At 29.5% G+C, this 27,773-nt stretch overlaps 2 protein-coding genes and 1 long non-coding RNA gene across 3 annotated transcripts; 2 read left to right on the forward strand and 1 right to left on the reverse strand.

Annotated features, from left to right (window-relative positions):
- Positions 1–257: 257 nt before the first annotated feature.
- Positions 258–20,941, forward strand: LOC113389097 (probable methylmalonate-semialdehyde dehydrogenase [acylating], mitochondrial). The gene is made up of 9 exons (XM_026626157.1): positions 258–408; positions 6,179–6,318; positions 12,875–13,092; positions 13,581–13,694; positions 15,320–15,486; positions 17,204–17,474; positions 19,885–20,025; positions 20,105–20,388; positions 20,656–20,941. The coding sequence occupies exons 1-9, from the start codon at positions 373–375 to the stop codon at positions 20,854–20,856; spliced, it is 1,572 nt and encodes a 523-aa protein (XP_026481942.1). The 5' UTR covers positions 258–372; the 3' UTR covers positions 20,857–20,941.
- Positions 11,216–11,884, forward strand: LOC113389099. Its single transcript, XR_003368209.1, has 3 exons — positions 11,216–11,375; positions 11,467–11,702; positions 11,801–11,884. It is a non-coding gene; the product is annotated as an uncharacterized LOC113389099 (long non-coding RNA).
- A 120-nt stretch (positions 20,942–21,061) lies between the features above and the next one.
- Positions 21,062–27,771, reverse strand: LOC113389469 (tectonic). The gene is made up of 5 exons (XM_026626499.1): positions 27,496–27,771; positions 27,232–27,435; positions 25,470–25,629; positions 23,346–24,575; positions 21,062–21,102 (listed from the first exon to the last, which is right to left on the reverse strand). The coding sequence occupies exons 1-5, from the start codon at positions 27,769–27,771 to the stop codon at positions 21,062–21,064; spliced, it is 1,911 nt and encodes a 636-aa protein (XP_026482284.1).
- Between the last annotated feature and the right edge of the window lie 2 nt (positions 27,772–27,773).

A 27,773-nucleotide genomic window follows, 5' to 3' on the forward strand; every position in this document is an offset into this window, starting at 1 on the left:
AACATTTTCAAAAAAAAAAAAATACAAAAAAAAACATTTTATTCAAAACGTCAAACTTTTTCAAAAATTTCTCAAAAAGTTTTGCAAAGTCCTTTTGATAATATAGTTTTCAGTACGGAAAGTTTCAGCAATTTGTCTCAAGCCAAAAAAACTATTTTTTTCTCTAAAGGTTGTCAATCCCTGTTATAAAGTAAGATGCCAATATCGTTCGTATCTATTCTATTTATTCCTACTATAATTTATTTCGTGTTCTCATACGCATTCGATGTCAAGTTTGTGCGCCGCCACATTGTGTTAATATACACACACGTGTCTCTAAATAGTTGAGAATTTTATTATTTAAATTAATTTATTTATATATAGTGAATCGAAATGGCTACATCACTACTGCGTGTTCTCAGGATAGAGGTTAATATTTTATTTATTAATATTTTGTAATAATAATAATAATAATGGATTGTTACTAACACTAAAGAGCATGGTGGTACCTTTTTAGTAGTCTTTAAGTTTTATATGTAAATTGCGTTTTATTTGTGACATGTAGTTGGAAACAAGTTGCTCCATCTGGTTTAACTAAAATAATAGCCTCGGACTAATGCTAATTTCTAGTAAATTTTAATCAATTTAATGTTACATAAATATAGTAAATGGTGCTGGATCAATTTTATTAGTATATATGCGTCTCATTTACATCGAACAATGTAAGGAATTAAAACAATCAATTTCTGGTTATCAAAATTTCCGTGCAATGTTGGCCAAGCGATTAAATATTGTGGTTCAAATAAAACAGAAGTGGGATTTTAGTTAGATAAATTGGAGCAAATACTAGACATTTAAATATTACATTTTTCACTCAACTTTTTAATCAATCATGTAAATTGTTATCCCGTAGGGCAAATTATAGTAATTGTCTAAAAATTGAAAATCGATTCAGAATTTTGGGCTAAAACGCAGACAAAAAAATTTCACTTTTTTGCTAATACAAAGAAACGGTTCGGCCAATCGTCGCACAGAACTGACAAATGATTAATAACATTTATTTTAAAGGTTACCAAACATGTATTATAAATCCTTTTGCATATCTTTACCATTGAAGACCTCCTGAACCTTTTGGCATACTTTAGAAAAATGGATGTGTGTGAATGTATGTGTTTATGGTGAATGTATGTATGGATGCAATTTAGCTTTGATTTTAATTTTTCTTTAATTCCCTTTTTTTAATATCGAAATTAATTCCGAGTTTCTAGCTAAAATTCAAAAGCTCACTCATATGCTTTAAATAAATAATTTTAACTTTGCACTCCAGTTTAAATAATTCTTATAAATGTTAGATAATGTTTTTTATTTTAAATTCTATTGATTAAGTTCTGTTCATTACCTTTTCATGTCAAATTATATATCGTCCAATTTAGCACTTATATTTTGTTTAAAATAATTTATGAGAAATTAATCTATGAGAAAGCATTTAATATTCCTCGAATATTTCATTACGGTACGGAAAGTTTCAGCAATTTGCCTTAAGGCACGATGCCATACACCACTAGTTTATTTAATTTTTTAGAAGCATTCAAAAATAATAAAGTTACTGCTCATTCTTGTTGTTAGTCTAATTAGATTTTATAAAATGGAATCCAGTTGGATCAATTTAAGTAAAAATTATGCTTACAAATAAAATATTTTTATTTAGAAATTTGTTTAAAAAATTCAAAATTATTAGTGATAAATTATTATAAAATTATTATCAAAATTTTCATGTAACTTCGACTAAGTTGGTTTCAAATATCTTGTAATTTTTGATTCAATTATTATAAAATTCCCAATTCCATCAGATAAATTTGAACATTCAATACTTTAATTTTAAATATTACATTTACTTTTAATTATAGTTTTCATTCTATCAATTACCAAATTAAATAATTTTATTATTATTATTATTATTTTAATTTATTTTTTAATAAAATTACTAACAGTAACGTTACTTCTTGTCCTTAGTCTTAATATTTACAGTCAGTTTTTTTAAATCAAAATTTTAAAGCAATTATGGCGACTAAATTTTGTGCTTCCAAAAATTTTTTAAGTTATTATTTATTAATAAATAATGAAGAAAAAATTCGTGAATAATCCTAAATAATCAAAACCGTAATAAATCCAGTTAGATATATTTGAACAAATATTCAAACTTTAATATGATTAAATTTTAATCTTGAATTTTGTTTGATATCTATTCAAATAATGCATTCACTACTTTTAAATCTACCTTTTACTGATTTTTAATTTGTCAATTGATTTTTGGTATCATTGAATATTTTCCAATGTTTTTTCTGTAAATGAATAGAATTTTTCTCTATATGCGAAATAATTTTTTTATTATTACTTCAATAATTTTTGTTATTGCCAAACGTATGATTGTCTTATTCCATATTGCACTGTAGTTCTAATTTTTTAGTAAATTTTAATCTCTTCGTTTTATAAAACAAAATCTAATTTAGTGAGAATAGAATTTTGATGTATTATGAATATTTTTGAAATCTTTGGTGACGAGAATTTATTGCAAAAAATTATATTTTTGAATATTAAATCGTCTTAGAAAACAGAATCTAATTGGATTCATTTAAATTCCAATTATATTACTTGGAAATATTTATATCTATACTAAAATTTTAATTTGTCATTGATTTTCTTAAACGATCATTTGTTTTTTATAAAACAATTAGGAATTATTGCAAATATATCATATATCTGTGTTTTGTGAAATAAGTATTTTTTTGATTATATTTTAGTTTTGAAGTTAAATAAACCAAATTTTATTCAATTTTGCTTTATACTTTGTATCTTACATTTTATTTCAGATTTGATTTAATATTTTTACAAGAATAACGTATTTAATATCACTTTCACTGTTTTAAGTTTTCGAGGAAAAAATAAAATTTCCCAGAAAATCTGATTGGTTAAATTAGATTTTTCTACGTCCTTTTAACACCAAAAATGGAGAACGAATATCCCTAAATATTATAGACTTACGAAAGGTGGTTTAAATTTTATTTTTATTTTTCATGACTAAGATGAAATCATTACCGGTGAATATTTTGATTTAAATTGATTGTATTGACTATAGTCGACTTCTGACTGGCTATGTTCCTTAATATCAATAATGTTCCAAATTAAATATTATTTTTATATTGCTATTGATTTTAAAATAAACTTTTTCCTTCCGAATTGAAACACGTTTGTTTGTGAGTGAATGAAAAATCACGAGTCCATTTTTATCACTGGTGACCTTGCCGTGGGTCATATCGTTTAAGGTTAGATAATTATTGGTTTTAGAGCCGAAGTGTGTTGAATTCATTTAGTGAATTTCAATATCGGATTTTCGATTCTATAATCTCTTTTATTAGTTATTACATATAGAAAGTTATATAAATCTTACGAATTAACGTCAGAGCTGCTATGACTTTCATTATTGGAAAATGATAAAATGTTGTAAACATGGAATTACATCAACTTATAGATATATGACCATCTATATTAAAATTGTTTATTTAATTTCAGAACCTGTATCAAACCTTTTACTGATTTCTTTCACAATTTTAATTCAATAATTCACATATCTTCAAAATTACTATTTTTTGTAAAGACGGATTTTGTTTTAAATGAAAACAAAATCAGGAACTGAATTCCTGATTTTTTTTGGAAAAAGTTGTTTTTTGTTATTAATATTTTGTTCTTGATTTTATAATATTGTAATAAATTTGTTGATGATTTTGTTTATATCTTTACTGTTTTTTTTACAATTTAAAATGTCTATTTGAGACTCTGGCTTTCAAATCCAAGACTTCGTGTTCATTCCCCGTGTTGGGTGCAACCGTTTTTCCTTGAAAATATAGACCAAAAATGTTTCCAAGTAAAATTGGCTTGGAAAAACTATTGCTTGGAAAAAAATATTAGAGAATTAGGACAATTCATCATAGTGTTGCCTTCTTTATTTTGGCCATCTCTTGGATTATAGCAAACAATTACTAAAAGTCTTCATTAAATAAAATTATGTTGGGTTAATGACTGCTGTCTCATATTGTTATTATCAACAATTCTGGCTCCTTTTATCACAGTTATGTAATTTTGCTTTGCTTATCTCATAACTATAGGAGATTATGCATAAAACAGGTTTATCTGATGATTTGAAGGTTGTCTTGACTATGGCATATAGTTTGCGATCATTCCTCTCGATATAACTAGATGATAGGAGAACATTGATGTTTTTAAAATTAGTTCCGATTTTTAACCAAACCAGATGAACCAATCAAAATATACATTTTTTTTTAACTATCAGAACTACTTCTTCTATGGGCTGTGTTTATTATGGAGCATCTGTACCTAGTATTTTTTTCGAGAGAGCAACCCAGTGGTCAACCTCTCTTCAATATGTATAGACTAAACATATACATGTTATATATGTATGTCTAATGCATGCTTCTATGTGTTGCAGCAATGCCCACATAATTTATATTCACTTGAGATTATATTTGAGATCTCCAGTGAAATTTTGATGTGAGACTTAGCCCACAATCTTATCCATTCCACCATGGCGAGCTCACCAATTTATGTTGATATGTAAAATATTATCTGGAAACCAAAAGTATTTAAAAATTCATACAAGTATGCAATGATTTGTTTCGTGTTGACTTTATATTTATAATTTTATTGTAATTATTTGTGTTGATTGAAAAGGCCTTATAGAAAATCTTCATTAATATTGTTTTTAATATGCATCGTTATTTTTGATTAGTTAATATCCCTAAATGTATGAACTTCTTCATCCCATCTATTCCATTTAATTTACGTTGATACCATCTCAATATTATAAAATACCAACTTGCCACCATTGTTTATATACTTCTACTATAGTAAATTTTTTACAGTGATTACAAAAAAACATTAAATAATAAGTATGATATTTACTTTCTTATATCACAACTTCAATTACTCAACAAAGTTATCAATCTGTCACCAACCATAATGTTTTTTCTCATCTTATCAATATTAACATTATATAAATGCAATGACCCCGTCGTCTTGTTACATATTCTCTTTAAGAGTTCAATAATTTTTCAATTATTTACACATTATAAAGAAATTTTGAATAATTTCGAGGAGTGGAGGTAAAGAACGTGGACTAGCACTTACTACCTTTTTGGCCAGCTCGGTATCGAGCAGCAATTGTGCCACAATTTCAATTGAGATCATAAATCATAGAGATTTGGTGTTAGTAATAAAACAATAATGAGACAATAATGAATACTTTTGATAATATTTTCATAAAATTAATATAAGGTAATATAAGGTAGTGTCCTTAATTTTCTAGAAATTTTATACTAGAAATATTAATACTACAAACATCCTAATAAATCTAGTTTAACAAATAGTTTGTGTAACTTGAACAATGAACCCATTGTAACATAATGGTTAGGAATGTGAGCTAGCACAATTTTGCCTTAGATTTAGCCCCAACCACGGTCTGCTCGATATCAAGCAGCATGATACTACAAACATTAAAATCAAAATAAAAAAACATTCATTAAATATCGGTCTTTCGGTAGTAGAATTAAGTCCAACACTCCTGTTCACGTGGTAATATGTTAGTGTCGCATTTCTGCGCACATGATTTCTTGTTTACATTTAGATTATCGATAGAGCATTGATGGCCAACCGAGGGATAAAGAGATTTATTTTATTAGTTTATCTCAAACAAAGATTGCACACTTTAATAATATCTTTTCCTTATTTAGTTAATTTACCAAGCTTTCATAATTATATTTCTAGTAGATTTCTTGATGTTGCATACATTTATCCAAAGTATGAGTTTAGATTTTTCAAAGCTTGGAGAGCATTTCCATAATAATTAAGTAGATTTGATAAAAACTCAATAGTTTGTAATTCTACGATGATTTTATTAGACATAGATTTTTGTACATTGTTTGCTTATGTATTACAAATGTCATGGCACACTTAATCTAACTTGGAGCTAATTTGCTCCAAAGCTATTTTAATTAAATTAATTAAAACAGATTACAATTAATAAAATTGTTTATTTATTCACTCAAAAGTCTACTACTTAAACAGTCAATTATATAAATTTTAATATTTTTTTATTTAATTTTTATTATATTTTTTTCCTTTTCAGGCTCCCAATGTCCTCAACGCTCACAAATACAGCACAGGGGCGGCCACAACTAAAATGTTCGTCGATGGACAATTCGTCGAATCAAAAACTACAGAATGGATAGACTTGCACAACCCTGCCACCAACGAAGTAGTCACAAGGTAAACACAAATTATAATATTTAATTAAATCCTCATTGAAAATTATATTAGATCATGGGTCAAGTCTGCAGTTATTGAACTGGAAGATTGAGTATTATACATATATATTTCCATCAAACTACAACTGCTTAGAAGGTATTCAGTAGTAATTATAACTAAAATAATAAATAAAATTTTAAAATACTATTCATTGGTAAGAATCTTCTTAGTCCATGATAGTGGAAGATTGAGAATCGCTTGGTAATTTTGATGGATTTAATGGTTTTTGGAATTAAATTGAATAATATATTTTCTCATGAAAATAAGGCACTATTACGAATCCTTTTAAGAGACCTTACATAAAATACTGATTCGAAGGATATGGAAATTGGTTATGTTTTTATCCGCTAAATAGAAAATTAAAATAGCAGTGTAAAATCGTGATTTTTGCACGTCCAATAAGTAAACAACTTCTCACCAGGTGCAGGAAAATTTCAAATAATTTCTTAAATGCAATTGTTAATAAATTACAAACAATATAACTACTAATAATTGATATCAAGACGTTTTTGTTGATCTGGAAAAATAAGTTAAAAGTTTTTTAGATAATTTTGTCTTATTTAATTTATTATCTATACGGATAAATGGTTTGGGAATTCTTCCATGAATATAATCTTGAACGACTATAAGTTTTTTTTTTGAAAAATATTCAACCTTTTGGCAAAGAGACTACAGGTAGAATATTTTGCTAGACTTTATTTTCTCCTTCGAAGAATGACTAAATTGTCAAGGATAATTGCAGAAGGCAAATAAATATAAGGGCTGGAAATAATTACATTAATTACATTACATTTTGCAATAATTTTATGAGCATTGGATTCAAAAATTAGTTTTTTACCTAAAGTATCTAAGTTTTGCGTTATTATTTTTTATTTTATATAACCACATTATTTTTATTATTTATATGTATTTTTTTGCGTATAACACGTGTCTATCATCATTTGTTTGACTACTTAACACCAAAAATTGGAAGAGTAAATATTAATATGGAGTAAGTAATTCTAAATATAAATAGTACTTTTTGAATTTAGTTATACAATTATACCAAATTTTATTCATGTACTAATTGTTAATGTAATTATTGATATTACTATTAATTAGTAGCTCGATATTTAAAACAAAATTTTAAACAAGATTTTTTTTTTGGAAATAAGTGTCAACTGCAAATGATCATAGTAATTAAATACATCCTTTTGGATTTTGTTCATACAAAAAAAAAACAAATATGTGAATATTTTAATTTCGTACATTTTATTTAATTTTTTAATTTTTTTAACCACAGAATAGTTCAAGAGGACTTAAATATACATTCACATATAATTTAGATAAAATACAATATAGTATAATATATTATGCACTTAAAACAACACAAAATAGCATAAAACAAAATGTGACAATTTAATTACAAAACACAGAAAAAGATAAAATAATAAAACATATGTGAAAATAAATATAAAAGTTTACTTGAGCAGATGGATAGTAATACAAATTCGTTACAGTAATTACTTAAAATATACATAATATAAAAGGTAAATCAAATTGAATACATCATGGACAGAAAAAACTAAAAATAACTAATTGACCTTACATATTTTGGTGAAATTTTAATAAGTTTCTTCAAAATTTTATATTTCCAAAACTTTGTATTAGTTGTTTTTTTAACAACCATTTTTACGCATAACATTTTTTTTTCAAATATATATCATTATTGCAAATTAATAAACATTGTAATTTTATTTTAATTTTTGTAAAAGTTTGTTTTTCAAAGCGCCAAACATAAATTTAATACTTACAGTAGAAGTACTAAAGAAAAATAAAATTTTGTTCTGTTTTTCACGATTTTGGTTATCATTTTCGTCCAACATTTTCAAATAATAATCGAAAATTTCAACAACTTTTGGAAGTTCTGCATTTTTGCAAAAAAGGGAACAAAATACTCTGAAATGCAACTATTTTTTTTTTGAAAAATATAAATATAGTACTCAAAACATGTTCTGGTATTTGTCAAATTAATGACTCAATGTCTTCTATATAGACAGATTATAATTTATAAAAAATAAAAAAGAAGTTCTGGTACAACAAATAAATTCTGGTACTCGATAAATAAAACTATAAGCCATCTCCATTAATTAACCTAGGTTTTTATGATTTTTTCCATAATTTATTTAGAAAATAATAATATAATTAGTTTATATAGATATACAAAATTCTAATTGCTTACATTTCCTTTGTGTAATACAAATAAATAAACCTTTTCAAACAAAAAAACTCTGAAATGCATAGCATGATTCCCATAATATTTATGAAATTATAAATTCAAACACATCGTATAATTTATTATTTCCAATAAATTTTATATTAAATTTATATATATATATATATATATATATATATATATATTTAACATTTATATAAGAAATCCAGTCAACGTAGTACTCAATTGAATACTAAAAGACTTAGTATAAAATACTTCTTATTACACAGCTTTTTCCAAATTCTGCTTACTCACCTCTTCCCAGCGCTCCCTCTAAAACATATTTGTGTAAGATAAGAATATTTACCTGTGGGATAAAATTACAAAAGGTGTTCACGTTCTGTTGGACTTTGCAAGGAGAGGGAATTATAAAATACCGGTTTCAAGTACAACCTTTGCATTCTTTTATATCATTTGGACTGTAACTTTTGAAGGAAATACATCGTAAAATGTTTAGAAGTTAAATTTAGATAATTTTTTTGTGAATTTTTGAATATTATAAATAAATAACAAAACTGTGAACATCTCTCTTGTCTTCTGTAAAAATGGGTGTGATTAAGGTAAGAAATATATAAGCTAATAATTATAGATAATGTATATTTTTAATATTATTTATATAGTTTTGTTGATATATATATATATATATATATATATATATATAATTAAATATTAATTATATAAAATATAATTTTATATTTGGATACTATTTAGCTATTTAGCATTTCCTATGCTGACGTGTCAATAAAATTAAATAGGTGTTAATTTTTCGTTTTTTTTTGTTTTTAGTGTTGCAAATTTTAAAAAATTTATTATATTATTTATTGTAATAAATTCTTGGGAGCTTTTTAAAAATTTAATTCATTATTTAATTATATAGCAGTAAGAGTCTTAATTGTTAAATATATAAATTGAAAGGTTTTTTGTTCCACATTGAAATATATTATTTAATAATAATAATAATGTAAATTTATTTAAAATTGTACAGTTTTCAGATCTCTAGTGAACAAACTAGAATTTTAAACCAAAAATTAATTAAAAACATCATTAGGTTAGAAAACCACGTGGGTTTAAAATAAACCAACAAGTCTAAATTAAAATTACTATAGTAACTATTATATATATATGATAGTTAAAGAATATTATTTATTTCATAGTCAATGCATCAAAATAAAATTTAAATTTATTTAAAATTCTAGAGTTTTGAGAGCTCTAGAAGCATTTTAAACTGAAGTTTAAACATTTTTAGGTTAGAAACCCACATGGGTTTGAAATAAACCTGATTATCCTAATTAAAATTACTATTTTAAGTGTAAAATTTCTTAACTAATTCTAAACTCACGTTGTTTTCTAACTTAAAATATTAACTTGAAATGTTATTTTCAATAAAAAAATTTTATAGGTAGATGAAAATATATATTTTTCTTTATTTAGGAAAATATTTTTTTCTTTATCCATTAAATCAAATAGTTGAAGTATATTATTTAATTATTTCATAGCCTATCGATCGAAATGAAATATAAATTTATGAAGTTTCGAGAACTCCAGTAAACAAACTAATATTCAAAACCAAAAATCTAACATTTAGAGGTTAGAATAGCACGTGTGTTTAAAATAAACCAATCTCTCATATCTCATTTTCTTGCACGTTTTTTAATTTCCATGCATTTTTAATTATTTGATTAAAATATAAATATGTACATCTTCAGACAGACGAAAGTGTATCTGTACAACAGTATATATTTATTTTAAACATATCATTATTACATATATAATATGGTCATTACAACATTTTATATAATTTATTCTATAATTCGATCACACCTATATTCATTTTTACGTTCATATATTGGTGTAATTTATTTATCAAGATTCTTTTTATCATTTGGGTACTTTCCCAGTAAGCACGTGATGTTGCAGCAATATTCTATATAAATCCCTGCCAACATCCCCGCTGTGACAATAAACCAATGTGGTGTAGATGTTCGTTTAAAATTGCAATTGTGACATACCGATCGGTCGTTTTTTATGAAGGCTATCAAAAGCTATATTTATATTGAGAGAGAACCGTTACATCAAATTATCTTATATTTTAGAAATTTTAATAATAATTATACATTTTGTTAACATTTTTAAAGTTTATCCGTTATACTGCGGTGCGGCGCTTACGCGCTTCGGTATTTTTTCTCTGAAATAACCGCGTAGCATTATTGCTTTGAAAAAAATTCAAAATTTTCAAAAAAATTCGAAACAAAAAAATTCAAATTTTCCAAAAAAGTCATATTCTTTTAAAAAATCTCAAAAGTCTTATTTTTTCAAAATTTTTATTTAAAAATAAAATCAAATAAAAATCGAAATTACGTACTAATTATTTTGATCTCTGTTAAAATTATTTCAATTTAATAAATGTTCAAGTATAAATAAATAAAAAAAAAAACAAGTATTGCCCGAAATGCTTCTACTGATGGCGCGAGGTTTGAATAGAAATGCTCAAAAATAATTTTTTATCCGCAAATATATATTTTTAATAATCTAATCATAAACAAAATATTTAGCAAAAGATGCTTAGTTCTAATTCTATTTGTTGTTTGGAATAAATATCAAATATTAAATGAATAACTTGTGAATTTTGTGAATTTGTTATGTGGTAACACTACTGTGGTACAGGAACAGTAGGATTATCTAGGATTAAAGATGGCCGGTTGTCAACAAAGAGTGTTTGTGCTTTATCTTGTTAGTAAACTTAGCATTGAAATAAAATGGAAAAGTAAGTACATCATATATATAACTGTATTAATTAAACTATATTAATTTATTTAACGTTTACTTAACTTGATATTCGTATGGTATTATGAAAGATACATGAACGATACATCAAATGAAGAGGTTAGAAAAAGCACGCCGCTGTATTGTCATAGAAAAATGATACTGAAGATAGAAATCCAGTCAATTTTACAAGATCAAACACATGATGATATTTGGGATCGTTTCGTGAAGATTGATGGTTCAAAATAATGCATTTGGAGTTAATCCCACTTGTTAAATTTGTGGATGAATTACAGTCAGTGAAGATGGAGAGTTATCTTTTGAATTTGTAAGTCTCTTGTACTATATATATATATATATATATATATATATATATATATATATATAACATTTCCTAATAGATACATATTATGTTCATTCTTTTAGAAAATCTTCACGTATAATGAAGTGCGATGAAATGGTAGTGAGATGAGACAAGTCATATACTTTTTCGCCCTAGGAGTAGATGGCAGATCTAAGAAGTTATTTAGTCAAGACAATATTTGAGGAGCACAATTGTAAATAGGTCAAGACTAGAGAATGATATAGGTTCAGAAATTATATCTGTTCCATGTACAGTAGAAACTCGTTTATCTGGATTTTGGTTATGCAAACTACAAACCTTGAGCAATTTATATATACATGCAAATATTCAACTTGTACATACCTACAAGCTGAATTTTTGCATGATTAATGCTGCAGTTTAGTATATGTATGTAATGTAATCTAAGAAAATATATATGTACATTCGTAAGAAAGTGTTTCTTAATAAACACTATTTTTGTTGTTGTCTATGTATGTACTTGTTATTTTTAATAAATACACAACATAATTCTTAATACATTCGATTATCTGGATTTTTGGTTAGCCAAATGCCTATTGACAACAATTAGTCCTGTAAATCGAGTTTCTACTGTATAATTAATTCCTCAAATATGTACAAAAATTTGTTATACATAAGATTACACATCACTGTTCTTTATATATATATATATATATATATATATATATATATATATATATTAAGATTGAGTAATGTGGATCATTATATAAATATAAATTATTATTTTATTTATAATTGTAAATTAGGATTTATGTTATTTATGATTGTTTTAAAGTAGAATTATCCGTAAACGTTTGTCATACCAATTTGTAATCTTTCAATAATATGTGATTATTATAAATAAATAAATGCTTTTCTAATAAATTGTCTATTAATTCTGTAAAAAAAATATGCCTGTATTTATACTAAAATTGGATATTGCTAAGATGTCGTACGGTGGTCGCGAGAGAGACATCGCGATGCGATGTTGATTCAAGTGTAGAATCCATCTCAATAACACATTCGTGACTACGACGCGGCGATGTCTCATGTCGCCGGCGCGACATCAGTGCGACTATTGCACTGATGTCGCGTGCTTACTGGGTTATGATTCTATCTCATTTTTTCTTTATTTTTAGGGTACCAAAATGCACACAAGAAGAAATGGAAAATGCAGTCAAATCCTCCCAAAAGGCCTTCGAATCCTGGAGCCAGACATCAGTTTTGACCAGGCAACAGGTCATGTTCCGCCTGCAGGACCTGATCAGGAAAAACATGTCTGCCTTAGCCAAAAATATCACTTTGGAGCAAGGAAAGACCTTGGTGGATGCCGAAGGAGACGTTTTGAGAGGATTACGTAAGAATAATAAATAATTGCTAATTAATATTAAGTTCATATTCAGCCTTTATGGGCCAGTGTAACTTTTAGATCACATTTAAAATTGTTCGGTATTTTATCATAAATATTGGTATTTCTAAACTTGTGGCACACGTATTTCGAAATCTAATGAGTAACATGGAAAATCTATATAACTAACCAAACATCTGGTGTCTGATGCACTTGAGACATTTCTGACCAGTTTCTGAGAAGTTTTGTTATATATTGAAATTTGTTTTTTATCTATCTTGGTTATTTTTTATCTTCTGCCTGATACATTTGAGAGATTTCCGATCCCTAAGAAGTTTCTTGATACATCAGGCAAATTAAAATTGCGGTAATTCCGTGTTGACTTGTTCAGTATACATGAATCAACCCCGTATGCCTCATACATTACAAACAACTACTGCCAAAATCATTTTTAAAAATTTTGGACCATCAAACTAATTCCTGATAAATATTTGCAGAGGTTGTCGAACACTGTTGCAGTATCACCAGTTTGCAAATGGGTGAAACCATGCAAAATATTGCAAGGGACATGGACACACATTCTTATACTTTGCCTTTGGGAGTCACAGCAGGTAAGGGAAAAATATACTAACTAGTTGGTATTTTGCCTTGAGGCAAGTTACACGAACTTCCCGATATGTGTAAGTAAATAATAGTTTTAATCAATAAAAAATAAATTAATTTATGAGTTATTAAAACTATTCCGAGTGGATTTATTACACATAATTAAACACGAACGAACACATTAACTCTTAGTATTTTCTAAAAGAAAATTTTTACAAATCAACAATTTTCATAATTGAACCAGTCTCCGTACGACTTTAATGGTTTAGTATATTTATCAACACCAAGTACTTCGTCGTTATATCAAGTAAATCGTTTAATTTTAATTTTAACAAACCTCAAAAAAACTACTCATTTTCTCAAACTTTGATGACTTTTTGAAATTAAACTACTTGTCGTAAGGCCGTAATATTACAGTAAGTTCTATAAAACCATGATATATATCGCCAAAAAAGATCCATAAAAATCGGCTTATTTTTTTTTCCAACAGTTAATTACAAGAAAACGGCTCGGTAGATTTTCACCTAAAACTGATCAGTATCTTTCCCAACTAATATCTTTCGAACAGTTTTTGATTTTTTAAAGTCGATTCGGTAGTATGAGCTTAAATGTGGACGAAAAATTTAACACTTTCTTTTCAAATTGCAAAGAAACGGCTCGGCAGATCGTCGCACAAAACTGACAAACGATAATCCTCATCGAGATACATCAAAGGCTTTTTAAATATCTGAAATCGGTTCAGGCGTTTTTGAGCAAACGTCGATGAAAGTTCTAATTTTGACAAATGCCAAAAAGACAATACTAATTTTTGCATATTTTGACGAATTTTTAAAGCTAAATCAGTTGTCGTAGGGCCGTAATATTTTAGTATGATCTATAAGACTATGGTATCTACCGTCAAAAAAATAATCATAAAAATCGTCGATTTTTTTTTTTTAAACTTTATTATAAGAAAATGACCCTGCCAAACTCTACCAAAGTCTAATCAGCACGATTCCCATCTAATACCTTTCGAACGGTTTTTGAATTTTCATAAGCGATTCAGATTTTTTTTTATTTTATTTTCAATAGCAATCAGAATACATGACAATTCTGTGAGCTATTTGGTTTATGTCATTCACTCGCACACATACACACACACACACTTTCAAACACATAAGTTTATCTGATAAATATTACATTCATATTTAGAGAATCACTTCATTTCGATTCAGAATTGCGGGCTAAAACGTGAACGATTTTTTTTTTTTACTTATCTGCTATTTAAAGAAACGGCTTGGCCGACCGCCGCACAAAACTGAGAAACGCTAGTCCTCATCGAATTACATCGAATGCCTTTTAAATTTTTTAAATCGGTTTAGGCGTTTTTGAGAAAACGTCGATTTACGGCAAAAAATCTGTTCACATACAGACACACAGACACACTTTTTCCAAATTTGGTCTCATTCGATTCAGAATGGCTTGAAACGTCGAGAAAACATGAAATTAGCGAATCGAATTTTTTTATGAAAACATAAACTTCACCTCCGGGAAGTTAAAAATAGCTTCACCAGGACCAATATTAAATATGCTCCTGATGTTCTACGAAAATAAAACCTATGATTTTATATTAACTACTTTTGTTTTTCTTAAGGTATCACACCATTCAACTTCCCTGCCATGATTCCCTTATGGATGTTCCCCGTGGCAACTGTTTGTGGAAACACTTCCATCATCAAGCCAAGTGAACGTGATCCTGGTGCGACCATGATGTTGATGGAGCTCCTCAATGAGGCTGGTTGTCCTCCTGGTGTGGTCAACGTGAGTAGACATGATTTGTTTGTGTTAGTCTTAGTACTTTACCTAAACTTTACTTTATTAAAAAATAATGAGTCCATTAGTTTTGTAATTGCATTTTTGTTCAATTTAAAAGAATGCCTGGTTACACATCTTTTGCCCCCTACTTTAAAATAGTATTATAAGAAAATATGATACATTACTTGTTTTTAAGATAATGGTGGCAGACCCTTTTACTCACAGACCTCAAACCTAATTTTGAACTAGTAGCGTCCTGTACCGTAACGAAGTGTTCGAGGAATATTAAATGTTTTCGCGAAAAACTAATCACCACTTCTCCTCATCATTACAAATGTGATGTTTTTTGGATCATTCAAATCGGAATACTCCGTTCTCTCGAACTGAAACTCGATTTGAATTTTCTGCACTCTTTGCTTCGTATCTCCATAACGGTTGGACCTGCCTTTGCCAAAAACTAATCATCACATCTTCCTAACTATAGGAATCGAATGCATTTTGAACCATTCAAATCGGTTGATCCGTGCGCCCGAAAACGTGAGCGAAAAATTGCATACAAACACACACATCCATTTTTCCTGAGGTATGCCTAAATGTTCAGAAACCTCTGAAACGTGAAGATATGCAAAAATTTTCATTTTCGATTTTTGGCCCATTACTTAGAAAATGGATGTGTGTGTGTTTGGATACAAATTTTTCGTCCACGATTTCGGGCGCACGAATAAACCGATTTGAATGTTTCAAAAAACATTTGATTCCCATTCATGGGAAGATGTGCTGATCAGTTTTTGGCAAAGGCAGGTCTAGCCGTTTTGAAGATACAGGGCGAAAAGTGCCAAAAACGGTAATTGAATTTTTGAGAGAACTGAGTACCCGATTTGAATGATTTAAAAAACATTTTACTTGTATTGACGAAATGAAGAATTGTTGAAATTTTTGGTAAGGCAGGCAAAGCGGTTTCGGAGATACAGAGGAAAAAGAAATAGATATTTGGCGATCAAAAATGATTATTGGACATATGCACACCAAATTGAGATATTTGATTTGATTTGTTCGGTACCAATATTGTTAATTTATAAAGTTCACTTATACGGTTCAAGCAAATTTCAATATTTTCAAAAATATACAAAATTCTATACTTCAAATATAAATTTTAAATTTACAATTCAGTTTGAAAATGTATATATTTCAAATGCGTTATTCTAATCGTAAGAAATATATCCTCAGACAGATTTATTCAGCACCTCTTGCTAATGTAAACTTTTTCAAGTGTTTTGAGCGATAAGATTGTCACTGCATATTTAATGAACGATAAAATATATAGTGATTATAATTATATATTCGGAAATATTTAAAACAATTGTTGTAAATCATTGATCAATATTTATTGATTACTGAATTTTTTTCCTTGAATATATAATTGTGGTGCGGAAAGTTCCAGCAATTTGCTTTAAGACACGATCCCATAGCTGTATAAAATGACTAGATTCTTAAGTAACGCATGTTTACATTATGCCTGATACATTTGAGAGATTTCCGATCCCTAAGAAGTTTCTTGATACATCAGGCAAATCAATTCGTGGTAATTTCCGTGTTGGCTTGTTCAGTATACATGAATCAACCCCGTATGCCACATACAATATAAACCTAACTACTCCAAAAATTTGTTCAACAAATCCTTAATTTATTCCCTAAAATAACCATCAATAAATCTTTTACCCAGGTTATCCATGGTGCCCACGACGCCGTCAACTTCATCTGCGACCATCCGGCAATCCGTGCAGTATCCTTCGTAGGATCCGACCAGGCTGGTAAATACATCTATGAACGCGCTGGACGCAATGGTAAGAGGGTGCAGAGCAATATGGGTGCCAAGAACCATGGTGTCATCATGGACGACGCCAACAAGGAACACACTCTTAACCAGCTTGCAGGAGCCGCCTTCGGAGCCGCTGGACAGAGGTGTATGGCTTTGTCCACTGCAGTATTTGTAGGTAAGAGGGGAAATAATTCGAACTTGACGTTTGTACTATATTCAATATTATTGCGATGCCTGGTATCCAGCTGTCTCAGAATTCGACTTCTGAACTGATACAACAGCGTCATTGTTCTTGCGCTGAGCGCGAATTCTTCCGGTACCAGAAATTAATTTTTTTTAAAAAAAGATAAGTTTTTTTTTAAACTTTAAAAAAAATAAGATTTTTAAGAAATTTTTAATTTTTGAAAAATGTTGATTTTTTTTTATAAAAAGACTTTCCAGAACTTTTATTTATTTTGAAATATTTTGGAAATTTTAAACTTTTTTCAAAGTAATCGCAATGCTTTAGCATATTCTACTGAACAGATACAGGACGTCTTGTTCTTGCGTTTTTGCGTTCCTGTTTATTAGACGGAGAGCTGAGCACTAATTTGTTCGCAAAATTTTCATATTTTTTTTTTAAATATTAATATTTAATTTCTCTAATGAATATATATTTTAGAGAACAAATATTGTTCAATAGGTCAGAACATGGTTTATCTCTGTTTTTGTCATGTGTAGTATGGATTATAAGTGCTATTAAAATAAACTAGTCAAGATTATGAAATGAAAGTTTTGGTAAGAGTTTCAATGTTCCAATATGAAATTTGCTTTGAAGCTTTTATCATCACTTCACCGTAAGGGGCGTCCATAAATCACGTGAGTTTTTAGGTGGAGGGACGGTTTGACAAAAAATCACTAAACACCACGTGGGGGAGGGAGGGGTACAAGGAGATATCACGTGTATTTATTGTTTACCTGATTTTTTTTAAATCCAAACTGTTTTAAAAAAATCACAACTTTTACCATTTTTTCTCGTAACTAAAAATACTTGTAATGTTTGTTGGGGGAGGGGGGGTAATTTTGAATGTCACCACGTATCACGAAGGGCGAGGTGGGGTCCAAAAATTGTTAACAAACGATCACGTGATTTCCCTTCCCGTCTTCCCTTCAGGCGAAGACGGGGTTGACAAAAAAATCACGAAATATCACGTCGTGTTTATTTTTTTACCAATCTTTTTTTTTTTTAAAAAAATCCAAACATTTTCAAAATAAATTTAAAAAATCAGTTCTTTCTCTCAACTAAAAATACACGTAATGTTTGATGGGGGAAGGGTGGGGATAATTTTGAATATCACCACGTATCACCAAGGGGGAGGGGAGTCTAAAAATTATTAAAAAAATGATCACGTGATATTATGGACGGTTGACTTCATGGAGGATTCACAAAAAATCACGAAATATCACGTGGGGGAGAGAGGTATTTATTTTTTTTATCTGATTTTTTTTTAAATCCAAACATTTTCAAAATAGATACAACTTTTTTTTAAATACACGTTATGTTTGGTTGGGGAGGGGGGTAATTTTGATTATTACTACGTATCACCAAGGGTGAGGGGGTTCTAAAAATCCTTAAAAATCGATCAACAAAGGAGAGAGGGGTAATTTTGAATATCATCACGTAACTCCAAGGGCATGGGAAGTCTAAAAATAATTTAAAAAAATTTATCAGCACGGGGAGGGGGATCTGTAAATCTTAAAAAAAAATCGATCACCAAGGGAAAGGGGGTTCTAAAAATCTTTAAAAAATCGATAATCCAGTTGGAAGGGGGTAATTTTGAATATCACCACGTATCACCAAGAGGAGGGGGGTCTAAAAATCCTCAAAAAATTGATCACCAAATGGAAGGGGGCTCTAAAAATCTTTTAAAAATTATTACAAAGGGGGATGAATATCGCCACGTATCACCAAGAGGTAGAGGGATCTAAAAATCCTTAAAAAATTGATCACCAACGGGGAGGGGGGTAATTTTGAATATCACCACGTATCACCAAGGGGGACGGGGGTCTAAAAATCTTTAAAAAATTGATCACCATCAAGGTGGAAGGGGGTTAATTTTGAATATCACCACGTATCACCAAGGGGGACGGGGGTCTAAAAATCCTTAAAAAATTGATTACCATCAAGGTGGAAGGGGGTTCTAAAAATCCTTAACAATCGTTTACCAAGAGGGAACGGGATCTAAAAATCCTTTAAAAAATCGATCACGTGATTAATGGGCGCCCCCTAAACCCATTTGCAACAATAAAATAGCATTTTTATGGCAGTGGACCAACATCATCAATTGAAAGTGCTTTCTTTATCTTATATCGTTATTATATTATTTTATCTTATCGTTGCCTGATACATTTGAGAGATTTCCGACCCCTAAGAAGTTTCTTGATACATCAGGCAAATTAAAATTGTGGTAATTCCGTGTTGACTTGTTCAGTATACATGAATCAACCCCGTATGCCTCATACATTATAAAACTTTGAACCAAAAACTATTTTGTGCAAATTTGAACTCGCAAACTAATATTTGGAAAATATATTTTTTCGTGCAGGACAAGCTAAGGAATGGATTCCAGACTTGGTAAAGAGAGCCCAACAATTGAAAGTCAACGCTGGACATGTTCCTGGAACTGACTTGGGTCCAGTCATTTCTCCACAAGCCAAAGAACGCATCCACAAACTGATCGAATCAGGTAATAGACAAAAAACTTCTTAATTGCTTCTATAATGCACAATATATTTTTTATTTATCTTGGTTGTCTTTTACCCTAGGTGTGAAAGAAGGTGCCAAGCTCGTCCTTGATGGCCGTGGCATCAAAGTAGAAGGTTTCGAGAAGGGCAACTTTGTTGGCCCAACCATCCTCACCGATGTCACACCTTCCATGGAATGCTACAAAGAAGAAATCTTTGGCCCAGTTCTTGTCTGCATGACTGCAGATACCCTGGACGATGCCATCAAAATCATCAACAAGAATCCCTATGGAAATGGAACTGCCATCTTCACCACGAATGGAGCTGCTGCCAGGAAATTTGTACAGAAGATCGATGTTGGACAGGTAAGAAAGATTAAGAAAAAAATTATGTGCATGTGAGCACCACGGTTAACTAGTTGATTTAGAGGTTGCCTGATACATTTGAGAGATTTCTGATCTCTAAGAAGTTTCTTGATACATCAGGCAAAGTAAATTTGTGGTAATTCCGTGTTGACTTGTCCAGTATACATGAATCAACCCCGTATGCCCCATACATTTTTCAAAATAATATTAAAACTGTATTTGGACTCAATACTTACATTTTTCTCAATAAATCTATTCTTTTTTCAGGTTGGTGTAAATGTACCAATCCCAGTACCACTGCCCATGTTCTCCTTCACCGGCTCCCGAGGCAGTTTCTTGGGCGATAGTCATTTCTATGGAAAACAAGGCCTTAACTTCTACACACAAACCAAAACTGTTACCCAACTCTGGAGGGAAGGTGATGTAGGTCATGCTAAAGCTGCAGTAGCTATGCCTACTATGCAGTAAAATTTTACAAATATTTTAATACAAACAACCTCTCGATCTTCATCCAAATCACCAAAATCATCTATTTTGGTGATTCTGATACTATGCTGATAAATCACACAAACAGCTAGTCATTGAAATATTATTTGCATTAAATTGTTTGCAACAATTTATATTGAAACTGATTAGAAATAAGTTACGTGTTAAGTTAAAAATAAAAAGAATCTCAACGAAATGAAACTGAAATATCTAAAGTCTTCCACATCACTAAAAGAAAACAATAATGATTTTTATATTCGAATATATTGCATTTTTATAAAATAATTTTTCATTTGTACATATTACAATTTTATTGATAATAAATAAATATATTAATTTAAAGGATTTGTTTGTAATTGTTAAAAAATTTAATAATTTTTTTTTAAAAGTAAATTTTTCACAGATTAAGGGGCCAATTCCCTGATATAATCGACCGTTTACAATTGTTATGGAAACGCTATCGACACTAAATAATAATAAACATTTTTAGAAAATTTTGTAGAAAATACAACAACTAGCAAGTACTATCAGTACATCCTTGTTGAAAATACAAGTAACTTGTGCGTCTTTTTAGGTAAAAATATGAATTATTTAAATATTTTGTTTTAGACATATCAATTTTAGTATTTGTAGTAACTCTAGACATGTTGATGTACAAAATACCAAAATTATAAATATCTAGCATAAACGGTGTGTCCTGAAGAGCTCATTGAATTACAAACATCTGTATAATGTTTGTTTAGGAAAAGTATCTATATTAGACAAAAGCATTATTTATTTGCGTAATTTATTCTGGACTATAATTTTTAATATTTTTATCTATAGGTAGACAGATTGAAGAACGAAATTTTTATTTCACAAATTATACATTTTTTATTCAAATTATTTCTTTTGTAAAAACACATTTTGTTAAACGAAAGCGTGAAATTGTCCTGATTTTTTAAATTGTGAAAAACGTGTTAAGCGAAAAATTTTAGTGAAATAGTCCATCAATTTAAACTTATTTTTTGAATTGAACTAGTGGTGCATGGCATCTTGCAGGAGCTTTCTACACCAAAATTAAATATTCCCGAAAAAAAACAGTACAATTGTTTAATAATAATCGTTTTAAATATTTTCAAATAGATAATTATAAATGCTATATATTTTATCGGTCATATATCGCACAAAACGCTTGAGAATGTTTACAATAACAAGAGATGCCGAATGAATCCATCTAGGATACATTTCTTGCGAGTAGAATAACGGATATGAAATATATACATTTTTAAAATGAATTGCAAATATAAATTTAAGGTATAAAACTATATATTTTTTTTGAAAATTTTGATACTTGTTTGAACCTTACTTTATAAATTTATGATCTTGGTACGGAACCCAAAAAAATTGTAGCAAAATTAGTACTTATTTTCAAAGTCTTCATAAAATATCTGATAATTTGATGAACATATGTCTACTGATTATTTTTGACCCAAATGATATTTTTTAACTTCCCGAAGGAGAAGTTTATGATTTCATCAAAAAATCCGATTCGCTAATTTTATGTTTTCTCGGCGTTTCAAACCATTCTGAATCGAATGAGACCAAATTTGGAAAAAGTATGTGTGCGTGTGTGTGTGTATGTGAACATATTTTTTTCTACATTTTTCTCTGTATATCCGAAACTGCTTTCCAAAAAAATTATCAGTTCTTCATTTTGTCAATACAAGCAAAATGTTTTCTGAATCACTCAAATCGGACGCTCTGTTCTCTCAAAATCTAAGTATTTTAGACCAACAAAAGCTCATGTTTAAAGTAAATTTTTCATCATTAGGTGAGCGTTTGTCTTTATGTGTATATGTGTATATAAAGTATTTTCTGGCAATTTTAATTTTTTTCAAAAAATATTTGTATTTATCAAATTAATTTCTCTATCTTTGAAACGGCTCGACCTGCTTTCAAAAACTAATAAGTACATCTCCCTATCAATAGAAATCGAGTTATTTTTTTTTAAATCCAAATCGGTTGATTCGTGTTCCCAAAAATGTCGACGAAAAATTATATCCAAACATGCATAAGCACACACATATTCATGCATTTTTTCTAAGGTATGCCAAAATGTTCAGAAACCTTTGAAACGTAAAGATATGCAAAAATTTTCAATTTCGATTTTTTTGCAATTATAACGGGTAACTACGGGAAATTAAAAGAAAAGTGTTAAATGAAATTATGCACAGTTTTATTAATACTTATTAATACCAGCTTCATTACTAAATGCAAATGAAAATCTAAGAAAAATTTTTACTTTTCAACCTAATTGTAATGCATGTTTTTATTTTTATATCTTTACAAAATAAATACACCAATAAAAATCATCATAAACATTTCCACTGAGCAAAAACGCTTATTAAATTGACTAGAAGCAGCATTGCTCGCCTTCCAAAAAGAAAATGGATAAACCAAATACTCCGACTGTTTAATCTCAGCCATACTCTCCAATTCCTTCGAATGAGTAATATCTTTGAATAAAACTTCAACACCTACTGTAACTTCAGGATCATCCAAATTAATCTTCACATCAACTTGTTCACCATATTTGACACCAGCTCGCAAAATCCTAGACTGCTGATGTAAATGTCTAAAATCTAAATTCAGGTACACAAAGTAGTAACTGATGTAATATACCAAATTTTGGCAAATTAAATTCCTGCGTTTTGTGTAACCATTTATGTTGTAGTTAGTATCTTTGTGGTGTACCAGTTTTAACCACTCGGAGGTCAGATTTCTTGGTTTACCAAAAACCGAGACAAAGTTGTTTAGCCTGTCTTTGTTTCCGAATAAGGTGTAGAATATTTTCTTCTGTATATTCGTGCACATGTGTGCCAAGTTTGTGGTTTTAGTGATTTCCAACTTGCCAAGCTTTAGGTCACACTTGGTCCTTAAATTGACACCAAAGTTTATGGTTTCGTAAGTGGTGTTTGATAGTTTACACAAGCCTCTAACATTTGCTGGTGCAGTCAAAATATTTCTGGTGTTGAAGTACCTGGAGTTCTCGTGAAAATAATCAATGACGTATTGGATTGTAGGAAAATCGTTAGTATTATTATGTACAATTTCCACGAATTTACCACTAATCACCGGACGTCCTGTTAAGTACCCAGGATTTCCACTCAATTCCTTGTTGATACCTTGCTGATTTTTTACTACCAAGTGCTTGACTTCAAATATCCGATCAATTTTTGTGCCTACATAAAAGGGTTCAGTGTTGTGCAGGATTTCAAAAAACACTTGAACCTTCTCCAAACCTTTTGCAAATTTATGAAACATTTTAATCAATATATGTTTAGGAACATTCTCACACTTCATCCTACCATCTTGGAGAATTTCACAAGATTCTTCTATCTCGCCTTCAAAAACTGGTTCACAGCAAGTTTCATCAGGATTCGACAAAGTCCTTAAATCGTTGCAAATGAAATATTCCAAATTTAGGCATAAATCCATGCAGTCTTCGTATTCTGTAGAATTCAGTTTTTCAGGAGCAGAAATCATGGTGATGTTATATAAGTCTTTGAGGGTTATTGGAAAGCCTGAACGATGGATTCGTAAGAAGTCTTTGTCTATTCCAAATATGGGTCTTAATATTTCTGTGTATTTGACTTGTTGGTCGTCCAGATATTTTAATGGTGTTTTTGTTATGCGGTTGAAGAATCGTCTGGGCGTATCTAGAAAGTAAGAAATAAAATCAGACCAAATAAAATGGTGAACACTGAACTATCTCGTAATCTTCATTTATCAAAACCAAAACTTAGGATCAACCATGTTGTTCTCAAAGTTTGCCAAAATTGATAGCGATAATATTGATTCTGGCTTTTTGAGCAACTTGGATGCTTCATAGATTATTTTTCTCTTGTGTTGACATAATTGGTTCGTGGACGTGGATGCTATAGCATTCATTAACTTCCCGTAGAGTAAGTTATAGTAATCGCAAAAAATCGAAAATGAAAATTTGTATATATCTTAACGTTTCAGAGGTTTCTGTACATTTTGGCATACCTCAGAAAATATGGATGTATGTGTGTGTATGTGTATGTGTGTATGTGTGTGTGCGGATACAAATTTTCGACCACGATTTCGGGAACACGGTTAAACCGATTTGAGTCGTTTAAAAAACATTCGATTGCTGTTGATAAGGAGACGTGCTGATTAGTTTTTGGCGAAGTCAGGTCTAGTCGTTTCGAATATATGGAGCAAAAAGTGCCAAAAACGGTAACTCTGTTTTTAAGAGAACGGAGCGTCCGATTTTAATAATTCAAAAAACATTTTACTTGTATTGACAAAATGAAGAACTGAGTAATTTTTTTCGAAGGCAGGTCCAGCGGTTTGAGACTCTCAATAAAAATAAGTTGAAAAAATATAATTTCGCGGTCAAACATATTTATTGGACATATGTACTTCAAATTATCAAATATTTTATAGAGATTTTAATCTAATTTTAATAATAATTACTAGCAGTCCATGTAGTATAGGGTCTATGGATTGATCAGACATTTTGCATTAACTTTTGATCATTCCCAAGAAATTGTCATGAGACAAATATTGTTTTTTAATCTACTTACACAAAAATCCTGATCGAGTAGTATTTTTGTTAAAAATCCATATAGGACTTTTGACAACATATGGTCTAACTGGTATATCCAATACTTGATCATAATCTTCTATATAATCTGTTGATCGAGGCCATGTGTAAGAATTTGCAATGACATTGTCTTGATTGGTCTAAAATAAATAAGACAGATCATTAATACACAGTAAATTGTGAAAAATAAATACATGGACCAAGACTCAGGTAAAAAATAGCTATAACTTACTAATCATTAATCTTATTAATAGCAATATTTTTATGGAACAGGATAAAATATTCTTCTAATTCAGGCATTTTTCATTAAATCAAGATTAATACGATGTAACTTTGAAATGTTTATTTATCTATGCCGATTGCCTTGTTGATATCGGCACGCATACAACGTTGATGCCGGCACGCATACAACGACAGATCTCTATTCACATACACGACGACTAATCACAATCGACTCGTATAGAAATGATACCATCGAGAGCGAATGACGAATCATTGGCACTAGACTCTGCCGTAACGCACTTCGGTTGCATTTGTACGGATTTACACCCTAGTTGTGCCTAAAGAAGTTTTACTTAAAAAAAATCTTACAAGCTTTTTATTTTAAATTTCAAATTATTTTGTGTACATTCAGAACTTTCCTTAGGTGTTCTACGATCCTCTGTGATATAATTTATTTTAACATGGTACTGTTAGTAGGAAACCCAGTGGTTGTCTATTACCTTTGTGATGATCGAAGACTATTGAAAAAAAATTATAGTGATGTGTTATATAACTATATGAACCGTTGAGCTATTTTTAATTGAAATTTATTTAAATTTATATTTTCAAGTAAGAAGTAATATTGATACTGCTTGATATCAGGTTGTCCGAGTCGGGAACAGAAGCTTGGAATCTTGGAATTGCAAGGTCAAATCATATAATAATTGACTTCATAACTTTTTGACATGAAATATTGAAAGGAAAAATGTGTGTTTTTGACACGTTTGATTTGAATGAAAAACCATGGATTAGTTTGAAAAATTTCATTAAATTACAGAAGGGCAGTCTGATATCAAGCAGTAGTGTCACGTTTTTACTTGGAAATATAGATAACAATATGTTTTAAAGTAAAATAATATTTAGTCGGCATCAATAACAAATTCATAAGTATTACAGAAATTCTAATAATTTTATCACGTAAAGCTAGGACAACCATTAGGGTTGCTATCTATATAGCTACGTCATTAATTAAAACAAGTAATTAATTAAAATAAGTCATAGGATTTGTTAAATTATTCTGACTACTGTTAAAAAATAACAGAATATGTATAAGGTAAATAATGAACTGATTCTGCCGCATAATAGACCAATGTTATGGCAAGGCTATTTTATGAAGAACTTTCCATACTAAATATTGACGAAAGATATGTGTTTGCTGTGCAGTCAGGCGTTGTTCTCATGTTGTCAGATAGAAAACCTAACCTAGAAACCGCACAAATGCCAAAAAACGCTGTTAGATAACAGAGGGTCTATCTGACCCAGCTTCATAACATACGAGTGACGTTGCAGTTTATGTGTAAATTGTCTGAATTCACTGCAAATACATGACATTTTGACAGTATTCAGTATGATCAGTAGCATAATGTATGGTAACATGGCCTTGCCATAACATTGGTCTGTTGTGCGGCAGAATCAGTCCCTAAATTTCTGATTTTTTTCAATATCAGTTATTAATATTAGTTAAACTAAGTATCACTTACCGTTTCTGTATTACTTCGCAAGGGTGTATTACCATTTTTGATGCAAAACAAATCCGAGTCACCATTTTCGCATGGTGTCAACTGCCCGTAACGTTTTCCTTGGAATGCACTACTTCTGGTGATTTTTTGGCAGCTGGTAAATAAATTTCGATCCATTTCTGAGCAATCGTAGTCGCAGCAGCAATTCAAATCGCATACATCAGGCTGGAGAAAAAAAATTAGTAAAAAAATTAATTTTTTCTAATTCATATGATACTAAATTACCGTCAAATCGCAGAAGCAAAACCGATCATCGTATGTAAAATACTCATTGACACCTTTCCTAGTCGATTCATCAGATTTGGGAAACTTGGTCCTGGTACTATTATTCAAAGGCGGTTTATAAATTTTTGTCCTGTTCATATTGATGAACATCAACAAATCCAAAGTAGTGGCTTCGATATTTGAATCAGTCGTGGAAATATCTGGTTCTGAAGTTGCATTTTGGCTTAATATTAGTGGAAGAATGTAATAAAGTATTAGGAATATTTTGGTGATCATCT

The sequence above is a fragment of the Ctenocephalides felis genome, unplaced genomic scaffold (genome assembly GCF_003426905.1).
Source record: "Ctenocephalides felis isolate EL2017-DRISC unplaced genomic scaffold, ASM342690v1 CF-g0.4_SCAFFOLD_03573, whole genome shotgun sequence".
NCBI classification, from domain to species: domain Eukaryota; kingdom Metazoa; phylum Arthropoda; class Insecta; order Siphonaptera; family Pulicidae; genus Ctenocephalides; species Ctenocephalides felis.

What these genes read in the sequence shown, in the direction of transcription:
- LOC113389097 (XM_026626157.1), top strand. Translation starts at nt 373, where the DNA reads ATGGCTACATCACTACTGCGTGTTCTCAGGATAGAG. An exon ending in ACCAACGAAGTAGTCACAAG is followed by an intron (nt 6,319 to 12,874) that starts GTAAACACAAAT and finishes CTTTATTTTTAG; the next exon opens with GGTACCAAAATGCACACAAG. An exon ending in AGACGTTTTGAGAGGATTAC is followed by an intron (nt 13,093 to 13,580) that starts GTAAGAATAATA and finishes AAATATTTGCAG; the next exon opens with AGGTTGTCGAACACTGTTGC.
- LOC113389469 (XM_026626499.1), bottom strand. Translation starts at nt 27,771, where the DNA reads ATGATCACCAAAATATTCCTAATACTTTATTACATTCTTCCACTAATA. An exon ending in TTTGCTTCTGCGATTTGACG is followed by an intron (nt 27,436 to 27,495) that starts GTAATTTAGTAT and finishes TTTTTTCTCCAG; the next exon opens with CCTGATGTATGCGATTTGAA. An exon ending in TACTCGATCAGGATTTTTGT is followed by an intron (nt 24,576 to 25,469) that starts GTAAGTAGATTA and finishes CTTACTTTCTAG; the next exon opens with ATACGCCCAGACGATTCTTC.